Source organism: Rhinichthys klamathensis, unplaced genomic scaffold (assembly GCF_029890125.1).
Source record: "Rhinichthys klamathensis goyatoka isolate OS25496 unplaced genomic scaffold, OSU_Roscu_1.1 h1tg000289l_1, whole genome shotgun sequence".
Classification (NCBI taxonomy): domain Eukaryota; kingdom Metazoa; phylum Chordata; class Actinopteri; order Cypriniformes; family Leuciscidae; genus Rhinichthys; species Rhinichthys klamathensis.
The window spans coordinates 2440143-2455328 of NW_026606808.1; the positions used below are offsets into that span (position 1 = coordinate 2440143).

At 38.3% G+C, this 15186-nt stretch overlaps 1 protein-coding gene across 1 annotated transcript; it reads right to left on the bottom strand.

The window, feature by feature from the left end:
* Nucleotides 1-6383: 6383 nt before the first annotated feature.
* Nucleotides 6384-13540, bottom strand: si:dkeyp-34c12.1 (uncharacterized protein LOC570187 homolog). The gene is made up of 8 exons (XM_056269737.1): nt 13188-13540; nt 10120-10228; nt 9848-9969; nt 9406-9504; nt 9102-9298; nt 8724-8787; nt 8568-8630; nt 6384-7363 (listed from the first exon to the last, which is right to left on the bottom strand). The coding sequence occupies exons 1-8, from the start codon at nt 13425-13427 to the stop codon at nt 6509-6511; spliced, it is 1749 nt and encodes a 582-aa protein (XP_056125712.1). The 5' UTR covers nt 13428-13540; the 3' UTR covers nt 6384-6508.
* Between the last annotated feature and the right edge of the window lie 1646 nt (nt 13541-15186).

Below are 15186 nucleotides of genomic sequence, written 5' to 3' on the forward strand. Positions count from 1 at the left end.
TTGAAAACAAACAAAAAAGCCCAGCCCAGGTGAGAAAAAGTAACACAAAAGTAACCATACAATTAGTTACTTTTTCAGGGAGTAATGCAATATTGTAATATTTCAAGGTAATTTTCCCTAAGATTGTTAATATGCTATTCTGAAACAGCCCTAGTCCAAAACCAATCACAAATGTATGTATGCACTCAACAAGGAAAAATATCTATTTCACATCTTTAGAGGCCTCTAAAAACCAATTGCACACTGGTAAAATATCTACTGCAATATAATGCAATAACAGCAATATGCTGCTTCTAAAATTGCTTAATCAAAATACATGGATTCTGTAAAAATGCTTTAATTGCTGATGCTAAGGCCATGCTAACAAGCCAAACCTTGGCTGAATTATCAAAAGTTTACTCAAGCCCCTTCTGGCACCACACTGACCTCTAGTGGCTGCAATGGGAAGTGCACTCAGTGTGGTTCAGTGAAAAGGTGTGTTTTGGATTCCTTAACATGTCAATTTGAAAGCCTTGAGCACAATGACTACAATTAAAGGATCAGTGTATGAGATCAAAGAAGCTGGGGTTGTTCTAATACAAGCACCTATCGGTCTTGCTAGCCAAAACAAAGGAACATGCTTTATTTGGGCTGGAAGTAAATCACAGTTCGTGGCTGATTAATCAAGGACTGACCCTGAGCTAGTCGTCTCATAATACAGGAGTCAGTTTTAATGGCGCAATGGATTTTAAATGAGATCGGTGGTATCCATCGGACTAGGACAGCTGGCTTTCTGAGGGCCTACAATCTCCTGTGCTGACCTTGTCTGAGGACTCACCGCTAATACTAGGAAAACAGAAGCTAATCTCTTCCACCAACATATGTGGCTTCCAGCTCAACGCATTTATCATCATAATAATAGGCTTTCATGAGGACCTAGCATGCTAACAGCACCCTGAACTAGCTCGGCCTCATAAATGAAGTACTATTGCAGACCAAAACAGACCGTTAAAGATATGTAAGAAGGTGGCTGTTCGCAATCACATGATTCCTCCATTTATTTCTCTTTGTCAATGAACTATATATGTTCCAGGTTCAACTGACAAGAGAACTAAAATTACAAGAATAAAAAGCAAACACAAGGTCATTCAGCTCATGGAGTCCAATACTGGCCATGTTTCAAGAACATATTTGTTTGGTCAAATATTCCTCAGGTTCAGTACAGGGATAATGTGAAACCCATCTGACCAAAGTAATGAAGGCGGCATGATTCTGGAGCAATTGGTGAGTCCTATGTTTCCCATGATTCCTTGGTAAAAACAGGATTCATCCTGAAATTTACGGTTGAATTAACATTTAAAGTGAATTAACTGTTAATTTCACAGTTAAAGTGAATTAACTGTTAATTTCACAGTTAAAGTGAATTAAATAATGCAATACCGACAAAGGAACCACAGAACTTGTACAACATATTTCTTGTAGGAATGTAAAATCATCTGTTTTCTCTTGGTTTACTTGAAGTTTGCTATTTAATCATTTATTTCTTTATTTGTGGGGTTAGTAGGGAGGCGGGTGCCATTTATTTTGAACTTTCCTTTTTCTTCCGTTTATTTTAGCAAGGGAGTTAGCTTATTTTGCTGTAGTCTTGATTTCTTTTCTTTTAGTTTAAGTAGTTTGGTTAATAAGGAGTTAGACTGATTGTGTTTGTTGTTTTGGCAATACCCTCTTCTGAATCTGATACCCCTCTTTTTCTTTTGCTTAATTTGTAAATAAAAGCTACTTTCTTTCATGAAATATTATGTGGTTATTTGGGATGTTGTGAAACAATTCTGGGTATGGAGACGGGGTGGCTTCATGCTGTTGCACATTCATTTCACCACCATCTATTTTTGCTGTTGCTTTCCTCCCCTAGACCAATCAGGAAATCGTAACAGTTGATTATTATTGAGAACTTTATTTTATAACGGTAAAGCCCAGACTGACCCTCAAGACCTGTCATAAAACCTGGCTACACTCGACATGTGCAAAGACCAGGAATTCACCTTTTAACCGGGTCTGTCTCAATGTTCCACTGATGAAATCAGAGAGCGAACAGCAGATGGCTGCACTCGTGAAAGCAAAGAGAAAGAAATCTTTCCATCTTAACCATGAGGTCACCAGTGACATTTGAGTTTGCTTTAGATTGAGACACTAGCCAGAAGGACACCTTGCAGTGACTATGATTTAATGCCAGTGTGTGTGTTCCCTCTGTCCTGTCCCTCTACAAAGGCCTTCGATGGGTCTGGACACAGAAAACAGCTTGTTGGTACAGCTGGGCATTTTTTTGCAGGCATCTTTTCACTCAAATATTTAAGCATCCTATCTTGGTCTATCATGCGAAGACTGTCCAATGTCTGTCTGGAAAAGGCTGGAAAAAGTCTAACTTCCCATTCAAACCTCTTAAAGACACAGTACTTCCAAAAATATAAAATAGTGTCACCAATTACTCACCATCATGTCATTCCGAACCTGAATTACTTTGTTTTCAATGGAAAACAAAGAAGATTTTTAGCAGAAAGTTCACGTTGCCCTTTTCCTTAATGAAAGTGAATGATAACCTTTTGGTGTCAAGCTCCAAAAATGACAAAAAGCACAAGGTAGTGGATCGCACACCTTATGAATAATATTCCAAAACTTCTGAAGCCATATGATAGGTTTACATAAAGAAAAAATCAGTCTTTAGATTGTACAAGAAGTAATCAATTTCATTTTTTTTTAAAAGGCCGTTACCATGTCTTGACCGTTGGGGGGACCAAAGGTTTTGTTTTTGGAGTAGAAGGAGCAGTGGGAGGTTTGGAGGGTTCTGGAGTAGAAGGAGCAGAGGGAGGTTTGGAGGGTTCTGGAGTAGAAGGAGCAGTGGGATGTTTGGAGGGTTTTGGAGTAGAATGAGCAGTGGGATGTTTGGAGGGTTCTGGAGTAGAAGGAGCAGAGGGAGGTTTGGAGGGTTTTGGAGCAGAAGGAGCAGCGGGATGTTTGGAGGGTTTAGAAGTAGAAGGAGCAGCGGGATGTTTGGAGGGTTTTGGCGTAAAAGGAGCAGTAGGATGTTTGGAAGGTTCTGGAGTAGAAGAAGCAGAGGGAGGTTTGGAGGGTTTTGAAATAGAAGGAGCAGCGGGATGTTTGGAGGGTTTTTGAGTAGAAGGAACAGCATGATGTTTGGAGGGTTCTGGAGTAGAAGAAGCAGCGGGAGGTTTGGAGTAGAAGCAGCAGCAGGATGTTTGGAGGGTTCTGGAGTAAAAGGAGCAGCAGGATGTGTGGAGGGTTCTGGAGTAGAAGAAGCAGCGGGAGGTTTGGAGGGTTCTGGAGCAGAAGAAGCAGCAGGATGTTTTGGAGGGTTCTGGAGTAGAAGGAGCAGCGGGATGTTTTGGAGGGTTTTTGAGTAGAAGGAGCAGCAGGATGTGTGGAGGGTTTTGGCGTAGAAGAAGCAGCAGGATGTTTGGAGGGTTCTGGAGTAGAAGAAGCAGCGGGAGGTTTGGAGGGTTTTGGAGCAGAAGAAGCAGCGGGATGTTTTGGAGGGTTTTGGAGCAGAAGGAGCAGCGGGAGTTTTGGAGGGTTTTGAGTAAAATGAGCAGCAGGAGGTTTGGAGGGTTTTTGAGTGGATGGAGCATCAGGAGGATTGGATGGTTCTGGAGTAGAAGCAGCAGCAGGATGTTTGGAGGGTTTTTGAGCAGAAGGAGCAGCGGGAGGTTTGGAGGGTTTTTGAGCAGAAGGACCAGCAGGATGTTTGGAGGGTTTTGGAGTAAAAGGAGCAGTGGGATGTTTGGAGGGTTTTGGAGTAGAAGGAGCGGTGGGATTTTTGGAAGGTTTTGGAGTAGAAGCTGCAGAAGGAGATTTGGAGGGTTTTGGAGTAGAAGGAGCAGCAGGATGTTTAGAGGGTTCTGGAGCAGAAGGAGCAGTGGGATGTTTGGAGGGTTCTGGAGAAGGAGCAATTGGATGTTTGGAGGGTTTTGGAGCAGAAGAAGCAGTGGGATTTTTGGAGGGTTTTGGAGCAAAGGTTGCAGTGGGATTTTTGGAAGGTTTTGGAGTAGAAGCTGCAGAAGGATGTTTGGAGAGTTTTGGAGTTGAAGGAACAGTGGGATGTTTGGAGGGTTTTGAGGCAGAAGGACCAGCAGGAGGTTTGGAGGGTTTTGCAGTAGAAGAAGCAGCAGGAGATTTGGAGGGTTTTGGAGTAGAATGAGCAGCAGGAGGTTTGGAGGGTTCTGGAATTACATAAATAAGGCCCGCCTCCTTTGATCTGATTAGCCATCACAATCATTTTGACATTGACAAGCGCTGTTAGACCACTGAGGCAGACCAGCCTAAAAATGCAACTTTTAAAACTTCTTGTAGCAGTATCAAGGATATCAAATATTGTTTAGGTGTTGCCATTTCTAATTATTGGGGGGAACTTTCTTCCCTCAATGTCTGCATTCAAATGTTTAATTGATCAAAGGCCCTTATATGTATGTGTAATGAAAGTGGTTAGCAAAGCTGGTGAGATACAAACTTGTCTTTTCTCTGAAATGCTGAAGAACAGTCTGAAACCATTTAGTGTCTGGAAGACATTAGCATTGAGAAAACAAACAAAATTTCCAAAATCAACTGTTTTGAAAGTGTACCCGGCTTCAACGCCGATTTTAACTGATCCAGCAGAAATCTGTTGATGTAAGCCCTGTGGAAGTTGTTCCCTGCCGTATGATATGTTAACCACATTTGGACTCTCTCTCGGCCTCTCATCCACTTTTTCTAAGCCAACAATAACGGGTGACTCTGATTGAGTCAGCAAAGCGTTAATGTGTTTCCTCTACAGTTCTTCCATGTTCCAACCATTTATGTGTGTACAATTCCAGTCTGAACATTATAATGAGGTAAAAATCACCACAAAATAATCAACAATATATCATCTCCAACAACATTCAATCAAAACTAACTTTATAAGTTTTTAAGGAGACATTCACACTAAAGACGATAATGGGAACGTTATTTCATGGTTGCAAAATAATAACCTAAAAATTACCATTAGGGAACCTTCTCTATAAGATATTTTTTGGTCATTTAAAAATTACCTCCCTGCAACGTTCTGGGGAACATTATTTTATGGTTGCAAAGAATAAAACCTAAAAAGAATGTTCCAGAACATTACAATTTAGTCCCCCCCCCCAAAAAAAATAACCAAACAGGAACCAAATACATATAATTAGGGGAACGTTCTGTGTTTGCTGGGACATAATTTTAAAGTTTTAATCATGATTCTAATTCAATGAGTGGAATAGGGAAGTCCACACCACAACTATAACTATAACAACACAGTGGAACAATAACACTGGAATCACTTTCAGAAAGATTTTTTCTAGCTGATGAATGAAAAAAAACATTGACAGCCATTTAGCATTTAAAGCATCAGACGACAAAACTACAGCGGACTTATAATAAACAAAATTGCCCATTGGTGTGTACGCTAATATAGTTATCGTTCTAGGTGTGAATGGCTCTTAAGTGTGACTTGTAATACAAAGCTAATGGTCAAACTATATGAAAACCGTCTCATATACCACGCTAAGGACTTGGTAGGTAAGCAACCACAAGAATTAAATTAGCATTACGCTAACAACTACTCAGAACATCTTATTAATCGAATACAATGGTCTGGCAACCACTCAAAACACCCTAAAATCCAGCCAGAACACACTAGCAACCACTAAGAAATACACTAACAACCATCTAACAAGGTCCAAGAATCCACACGGAATGCAGAAGCAACCAAATAACAATGCGCTAACAACTACCAACATGGAACATGTTATTAATCACACAGCAATGCAAACTACACAGCAACACCCTAAAACAGCTTAGAAAGCGCCCAAAACACCACAGGAAAATAGCAACATGCTAACAACCAACAAAAACACTTCAACAATTGCACAGCAATGTCCTCACAGCCACCAGAACATGCTAGTTATTTGTGGTAGTGAGTTTTTGTAAAGGGAAGCACCACAAAGAAATTAGTTAGTCCAGATCTTATGAAAAAGTATTTGTCCAAGGCAGGGGTGTCTAAAGACGGTCCTGGAGGGCCAATGTCCTGCATATTTTAGCTCCAACTTGCCTCAACACACATCTGGAGATTCCTAGTATGCCTGACAAGACCTTGATTAGCTGGTTTGTGTTTGTTTAATTGGGGTTGGATTTATTCATCGTCAAAGAAAACACACTCTTAACACGTGGAGAAAAGAACAAAAAACACAGTAATGTTCAAGACATTTTAATGTAGTTTCATTAAACTGTAAAGTAAATTCTGACAGAAGTACATCTGATTTGTGAAAAACCACCATTGAGTGTCAATAAACGCTAAGCTCCAAATATCCACTAGAGGGCACCACACTATTTCCTCTAGGTCTAAAAGTCTAAACAAAAGTCATTACAGAGTAAAACAAGGCTTGTAATAAATGAGTGTGAGAACACTTGAAGACTTCCTGAGGTGAACTTTACTCATATGGAGCATTTCTGAGCAAATTATTCACTTCTCTTTCTTAGCAGCGATTCTTCTAGAGCGGCGGAGGCCAACGACCTCAGCCTCTGGGGTCTTTGAGCCAGTGGTGGTTTTGGAGGGTTTTGAGGCAGTCTGTGCCTTTAGGGTGGCACGAGGTTTGGAGGGTTTTGGAGCAGAAGGAGCAGTGGGATTTTTGGAGGGTTTTGGAGCAGAAGGAGCAGTGGGATTTTTGGAGGGTTTCGGAGCAGACGGAGCAGTGGGATGTTTGGAGGGTTCTGGAGCAGAAGAAGCAGCGGGATTTTTGGAGGGTTTTGGAGCAGATGTTGCAGCAGGATGTTTGGAGAGTTTTGGAGTAGAAGGAGCAGTGGGATTTTTAGAGGGTTTTGGACCAGAGGTTGCAGAAGGATGTTTTGAGAGTTTTGGAGTAGAAGGAGTAGTGGGATTTTTGGAGGGTTTTGGACCAGAGGTTGCAGAAGGATGTTTGGAGAGTTTTGGAGTAGAAGGAGCAGTGGGATTTTTGGAAAGTTTTGGAGTATAAGCTGAAGAAGGAGATTTGGAGGGTTTTGGAGTAGAAGCAGCAGCAGGATGTTTGGGGAGTTTTGGAGTAGAAGGAGCAGTGGGATCTTTGGAAGGTTTTGGAGTAGAAGCTGCAGAAGGAGATTTGGAGGGTTTTGGAGTAGAAGGAGCAGTGGGATGTTTCGAGGGTTCTGGAGTAGAAGGAGCAGCAGGATGTTTGGAGAGTTTGGGAGTAGAAGGAGCAGCAGGATGTTTCGATGGTTTTTGGACTGCAGGGGTTTTCAGGGGTTTAGGAGCAGAAGGAGCAGCAGAGGCTTTAGGGCCTCTGTGGACTTTTTGCCGTGGTTTAGTTGACTGAAGTGCCTCCTATGTGAGCCAAAAGTACTTGTCATTGACTATAAATTTGTAGCTGCAGATGGTGGCCCGGTCACACCAAGAACGATAAAGTTTTTTATAAGCGTGCTCCAGATTTGTTGTCTGCAGCTTTCAATGCCCCATCTCTTTAAAGTCGGGTGGATTCTGATTGGCTGCCAATGTTTTTATTGTTAAAAAAAATAGTTCTGAAAGTGATTCAATGATATTGTTCCTCTGTGTCGTTATCGTTAAATCTTGTGTGTTGTCTTGACTATTCTCATAGAATTAGTATGATTATTAAAGCATTATAGTTATTGTCCTTGGTGTAAACGGTCCTTAGAGGGATAGTTTACCCTCAAATGAAAATTAAGTCATAATTTACTAGTTCTAATGCCATATGCCCTTCTTTCTTTTATGAACAACATAAGAAGAAGAAAATAATAATGTCCCGCTCACGCTCGTTCATATAATGGCAGAGACCAGCATCAAGCTTTTTTTAAAAAGAGGCAAAAGTATCACAAAATGATCCCATGCGACATGTTGTATATTCCAAGTGTTCTGGGGGTATAATAATAATAATTAATTACATTTATATAATGCTTTTCTCGGCACTCAAAGCACTTTTACATGGAAGGGGGAATCTCCTCAACCACCGTAAGTATATGATAGAGTTTGGTAATAAAAAAAAAATTAAAAAAACTTTTTACGTATTATTTAACAAAATCCCTGACCTTGACTGTTGGGTCTTCTGTACTCGACTGTGCATTCATGAGACTCCATTAGTGACACAGTTCACTCAGACTCGCACAGAAAAACACACAAGTTGTGAGAAATCAAGATTAACAAAAACGAGACGAGACATGAAGTACAATCCAGGAACCCTTCTTCTCTGAGGTGAATATATCAGTTGTGTTTGTCGTAACAAGAAGTTATTGCGTTTACATCCGTCAACGGAGTTCCAGTCTGGTGATATTGGTCTCAGTGAAGAAAGTACACAGATACTTTTTTGGGATTTCTAGGCATTGTATGTCATGTCGCGTTTCTCACAAATTGTGTGCTTTTTCTGGGCGACACATTAGAACAACACCAGTATCAGTAAATCATGACTTAATTTTAATTTTAGGGTGAACAATCCCTTTAAGTCTTATTTTGTTTGAATGTCTGCAAAGTGCTAAAAGTATCAATACCAAATAGTGGTTAAAAGTGATCGACTAACCTCTTTACTGGACATCTTGGATTCCAGTGCAGATATTTCTGATGTAAGCGCAAGGACATTTACCTTTGCGGAAAAAAGGATCATCTCTAGTGATTTTTTTAACACTTTAAACATACTAATTTCAAACAATGGGGACATGCTCTAGCTAGCAATCACCTTGATTTGGTTGATGTTCTCCTTGTCCTTCTCAATGTCCTTCGTGAGTTGCTCCACCTTTTCCCTACAAACAAAATAAATGTAAATCTAAAATGCTGCTAATCTGCTTTAGCTTGTTGAGGAGAAGTGTAGAATTGATAAATTAGCAATTGAGCAAACAGTTTCCTGGTGGACAATATGAAACTGGAAAGAACATCCCATAGACATACACTGACTGAACAAGACACGAAGAGTTTGGGGTGGGCAACGTTCTTAAAACCATCCAAAACATGTTAGCAAGCGCATGGCAATATCCTAGCATCATGCTAACGAGTTTAGCATAAGTAAGCACCATTCGAAAATGTCAAAACCATTGTGTACAAGCTGTTGGGTTAATACCTCACTACTTGTGCTTTTTCCACCTCCGCCTTGAGTTTGCTGACCTCTGTCTTCTCCTTAGCAGTAGTACAATGCACATCAGCAACCTTCAGTTTAGCAATAAGAGCTTTAAAATCAAGCCCTTCCAGCTGACTAGAGCTGTGGGACCTCAGAAGTATTTCCATGGAAATTTGCTGTATCCGTTCGCATGACGGCACCTGAAACACCAGAGCCAAGTATTGAGATCAGACAGTTGTTTCACAGGCAACAGATTATTAAAATGGCACATTTGAAGAGAAAAATGCATGGCAAATGTGTCAGAGACCTTAGAGAGCTCTGTTTGTATTTTGTCACGTGCAGCAAGGGCCATGTCCCGCATTTGTTTCGTGTTCTTCAGAGACCTCTGCATGTCGCTTAACTCTTGCTGTAAACAATATCGTTCTCTTGGTTCAATTCAATTCTTGAAAAAGAAAATCTTACAATGATAATATTCAGATGATCAGTACAGGCATAAATGGGAAAAATAGGAGAGAATGTTCAAAATTTCATAATACCATTCCACTAATTTATGCGTTCACAGTATGCAACATTTCTATGTTCAAAGAATACCAGGTGACTTATATTTACAAAAATGTGCACATGCAAATTAATAAGTAATATACAGTATAAACTTTGATTTTTGCATTGCATAACGTGAATTGTTTTTAAATAGTAGGTAGTATTTAGTGTGCACTAATTTTCCTTTTTGAAAATATGCATTCATTAACCTGCGCCTGTTGGACTTGCTTTTTCAATTTAGTTTGATAGATAAACTCCAGGTCTGTGTCTGTCCACTGGTATCCCTGCATTCCCTGGATGAAGGTTTCAGGGTCTGCATTCCCAGTTATTGCTGGATATCCATAAAAGAGAATGTTAAAGCAATAATATGATACTCAACAAGAACCAGTGCATATATGTGGTGTGATATCAATACTTACAAATTTAGAAACCGAGAGATAAGTGAATATGATTTCTTATGCCAATGATCAAATGAAATCACCTGATGCAGCTGTAGAACTAGACCTCCTGATGGACATCCTCTCATCTTTAACCTCGGGCTGCTGGAGAACTTCATTTGATCCATTGCAAGAAATGCGCTTAGTTATTTCCTTGGAAAGAATGAACTAATTAAGAAATGTTATCCTTAAGAATGTGAAAATTCTAAAACAATAATAAATTGCATAGTTTAATCGCAAGCTAAAATAATAACATAAGTATTTTTAATGTCAAGTAAAATCGAAAGATAAAACCAAAATGCTAGCTTTTACTTCATAATTATTAATATGAATGTTATTCAATTTTTTATTCATTTATTCTAACTTCGAAAGAACATACCTCAACAATATTATTCACAAATTATTAAATATATTGTTTTAATAATCATGAAACTTTTCTCATTCTGCATTGTGAGTATTTGCAGCGCATTTCTGTATTTGGTTGCGTTGTGAGTATTTCTGTATTTGGTTGCGTTGTGAGTATTTGAAGAGCATTTCTGTATTTGGTTGCGTTGTAAGTATTTGCAGCGTGTTTCTGTATTTGATTGCGTTGTGATTGTGAGTATGTTTGTATTTGGTTGCGTTGTGAGTATTTGCAGCGTGTTTCTGTATTTGGTTGCATTGTGAGTATTTGGGTCAGTGACAAATAAGGTTTGTCAAGATGAGAAAATCTTGTAAAAACTTGTTTTAAAAGCATGCATCAGGTATGTTAAAATGTACATAATGTATTCATGTTGATTTTATGTCATTAAAAATTACATTTGCACCATTTTTTACTAAAGTTAAGACTGAATGTACCTGAATGTGTCAAATGGTGTAACTGCCAAAGAATGAGAAATATTAAATATTTTATCCACCTAGATGGCATGTAAGTGTACTCATAGAAATAAATACTTCACACGAATATGTCGCACGAAAATATATTTTATTAGAGTTATCTCTAAATGTAAATTTTTTTAATCTGTTTTTGCAATATTTGGCAGGACATATGCTAAAAAAAAACCTCGGTTTTCTAAATAATCTTTAACAAATTATTTAAAAATTGTTTAAAAAAAATATGTTATTACACTAAACTTTAATTTAATTAATAACACCCACATTAATTTTCCTGTATATAAATATATTTTTATGAAAAATACCGGTTACGCCAATTGACACAAACCAGTTACACCACCTGATCATGTTGCTTCTAGAGTCAAAGGGCATTGTTTGTTGAAGAAATTGTGACTGAAAATCAAGCATGACAGTCAACAAGTTCAGCAGAAGTGGTTTTATTTTTGTCAATGCTGAAAAAAACTGGCAAGAACTAATGAGGTTCGTTCTCGTGTTACGCAGCACGTTTGAGCTTGAGCAAGAACCAATGAGGTTCATTCTCGTGTCACGCAGCACATTTGAGCTTCAGCAAGAACCAATGAGGTGCATTCTCATGTTACGCAGCACGTTTGAGCTTCTGCAAGAACCAATGAGGTTACTTTGTTTACATTTAACACTTGAAAAGAGTTCCAAATAGTAGGTTAGTTTATATAAAAATTTTAATCAGCAACATAAACTAGTGACATTTGACTAAATTGGCCCCTAACAGAAAGGCTTGTAATAGGAGTCAATAGGTATAACCGGTTACACCATTTGACATTTAAGTTTAAAATCAAATTTGACAGGCATTGTCATGGACACAAATGTAAGCATGTGGCCTTGGTGGTAATATTTAAATGTAATTTTTTTAAGTTAATGCTCATTTTTATAATAATGATGAATTATCAATGTATACCTGGGGTCAAACCATTTGACATATACTTAAGAATACCTGACCATACCCTAAAAATGTCAAATTATCTCACATTTTATGGGGAGTTACTAACATTTGCATGCAGCATTAAGTGTCACCAGGGGTCCTTCTGTGATATAATTTTCTGTCACATGGTCTTCTTACACAATATTAACAAAATGACTCCTTGAATGGTGGTTACACCACTTTGACACTTCAGGAATTTGACTTGACACATGATTCCCCAAATTAATTATAATATTCAGAACAATGGTGTTCCATTTACTTTTAAATAGGCTAGTTCTAATGTAAGATTATGCCAAACTAGCTGACATGGTGTTTTATTGAGAATTTCACATTTTTTAAACAAGATCAATTATTTGGTACAAAGTTTTTACGGTTACACCACATTGACATTTTTTGCAATCATCCCCCAAATATTCTCTCAAAATTAATTAAAAACAGAAATTTTAGAGAATAAGAGAATGTATGCAAGTAATTTGCCATTTTATTTTGTAATTTTAGTATGTGCAGCGCATTTCTGGGTTATGTTGCGTTGCGAGTATTTGCACTGCAGTGTGTTTCTGTATTTGGTTGCGTTGTAAGTATTTGCAGCACGTTTCTTTATTTGGTTGCGTTGTGAGTATTTCCAGCACATTTCTGCATTGGGAGTATTTACAGCACCTTTCTGTATTTAGTTGCGTTGTGAGTATTTCACAGCGTATTTATTGGTTGTGTTTTGAGTATTTGGAGCACACATGTGTTGTCAAACTGATAAAGATGTTTGCTAGTATTTTTTCTATTTGCATGGGGGGGGGGGGGGGTTCAGTCGCAGAGCGTTGAGCTCTGTTTTTTATTTATTTGTATAAATGTTATTTATAATTATACATATTCAGATATATTAATAATAAAAAATACATATAAAACATGTTTTTATTGTTGCGGTGTGTCATGGTCATTTAATCATTACATCAAAAAGCATAAAAACAATAATTAAAAAAAATTGTTCGCATGGGTTATCAGAGACACAAAAATTATTTGTATTCATAGGGGTCATAAAAAGAAAAAGAAAAGAAGTAAAAGAAATCAGGCCTATCAGTCTATTTCCAATATGTGGTAGGCTAATGCATCAAGAAGTTGGAAACAGAAGTGAGGACACAGGCCAAAAAAAAAGTAATATGGCTAAACGAAAAGAAAATGCATTTTTAATACATTGTTAAAGTCATTTTACACACCTGTATTTGTAAAAATAGCTTATTGATTAAATACCTCCGTTGTGTAAGCATGTTTGTTTGTTTGTTTGTTTACCTGGCCACATGGCTCATCTTTGACCACTTTTTCTGATGTTGGAGAATCATCTGGTTTGCTGGGATGCCGGTGTGTTGTGACTCTTTCAATTTTGGATGGAGGTGTCCTCTCTAACTGTCGCCCGCCAGGTACAATGTTTGGATGTTCATCGATTATTGATCGCGCTAGTGAAGGCCTATCATCCGAATCCAAATTAAGCACATTTTTGGTACGTTTCAATTTGCCTCTCTTCGAGCTCATATTAGCAGCCCTGTGTTGTTGTTTTTTTACCTGCTAAAAAGTAGCTGGGTTTGGTTTAAGGACAATACAACAAGCTCTCAAACAGCAGTTCGGGGAGAAAGAAGAAAAGTTACTCCATGTGCTGATCCCTGGTATGTCATTCGACGGCCACTAGACAGCAGCACTTGTAAGCTACTTGTAGCGCTCATTGTTATCAAGCGGTTTAAATCATGACAGATGCAGTACAACTTAGATTTTTAGCTGATTTTCGCTAGTAAATATTACTTTTCTTTTCTATACCATATATACTGTTCCAAAATTCAATTGTAATCTTTACGCAAGGCCTCTTCAGCTCAGACTGCTGCAATGAATTAATCGGCAGAGGGCGCCAAAAACTGTGGTGACTGGCCACGTTGTATCCTCCAAAATATTTGGTATATATCTGTAGATGTCGTTTCGTTCAGAATAACAACCCAAGATTAAATTTTAAAAACATTAAAGATATTAAACAAATATTTATCCATATTTTGTTCTCTAATGCAATGACATTTTGTGTGGCATCTCTAGGCCTGGTTTCACAGACAGGGCTTTGATTAAGCCAGGATTAGCCCTTAGTTAAATTAGGACATTTAAGTAGCTTTTTAAAATGTGCCTTAAGAAAACCCATCACTGGTGTGAATCTTAAGACAAAACAATAGCACTGGCATATTTTAAGATGTGTGAGTGCAATTGCTTTCATTTAAAACAGCTCAAACATGCATTTTAGTCTGAGACTAGCCTATGAAACCGGCCATTAGTGTTGCTGACTGTCCGAATCATCTATAGTCAGAATACTAAGCAAATTGGTAAGTATCTTAAAGTATATAGTAGCTATATGTGAAAGGTTTGGTGTCAGAGCAGAGATCATTTCTATTCAGCAATAAATGTAAAGCATATAACTTTATTGAAGACCGTGGAACAACTTGTTATTAAAAAAAATAATAATAATGAATGTACAATATGTTATAGTTATTGTACAGGATGTGTTTAAGCAATGCTACAATCAAAAATAACAATAACAACAGCGATAATACAGCAATACTATATCTTGCCACTCAAACAAACAGATTGTAAATGTTTAGTGCTGCAGCTTTAATATCTATACAAACTTCTCAAAACAATTACAATATCAAGCTATTTATCTTATAGTTTAGTACTGTTCACTGACTTGTAAAAGTGAAAAGATAGATGTCTCTTTCAATGCTGAAGGGAGTGCATCAAGAACTGATGGCTCCTAAATATCATCCAATCAGTTCCTGATGCAGTATCACCAACATCAGAAAGTTCTCACAGATCAGGAACGCTGAACGTCCTCCAGAACCACCACAGTAGATACCCAGAACTTAGTGATGGATGGATTGATTTTGATGGACGAACAAGTCTGTGAATTTATAATTGAATGAATAACAAACACAAACATTTACATTTTTAATCCACAGGTTTCTTTTCCACAGGTGTCTCTATTGTATCCGATGGTGTGGGGGTGCTGTGTGTGACAGAACCCCAGCAGCGCCTGTGAGAGGGGTGACACACTTCTCACAGTTGCCAGCTGAGATTATGCCAAAACTCAGCCGCGCGAGACCGGGGTCCTCCAGCAGGGGGCGCACAGATGTTCACGTCCCAGAAAAGGTAACACATTCCAACTACTTTAGCTACTCGAGAGCTGTAAGCACATGTTGATCAACTTTGGTGTAACAGTGAAGCAGCTATTGTAAAATAACAGATTAGCATTTTAGCATTA

Bases quoted from the DNA above. Each gene is read 5' to 3' on its own strand.
- si:dkeyp-34c12.1 (XM_056269737.1), bottom strand. From the start codon at position 13,427: ATGAGCTCGAAGAGAGGCAAATTGAAACGTACCAAAAATGTGCTTAAT. The intron at 9,970-10,119 runs GTGATTTCATTT...ATGGATATCCAG, and splicing joins TAGTTCTACAGCTGCATCAG to CAATAACTGGGAATGCAGAC. The intron at 8,788-9,101 runs GTATTAACCCAA...TTTTGTTTGTAG, and splicing joins GAAAAAGCACAAGTAGTGAG to GGAAAAGGTGGAGCAACTCA.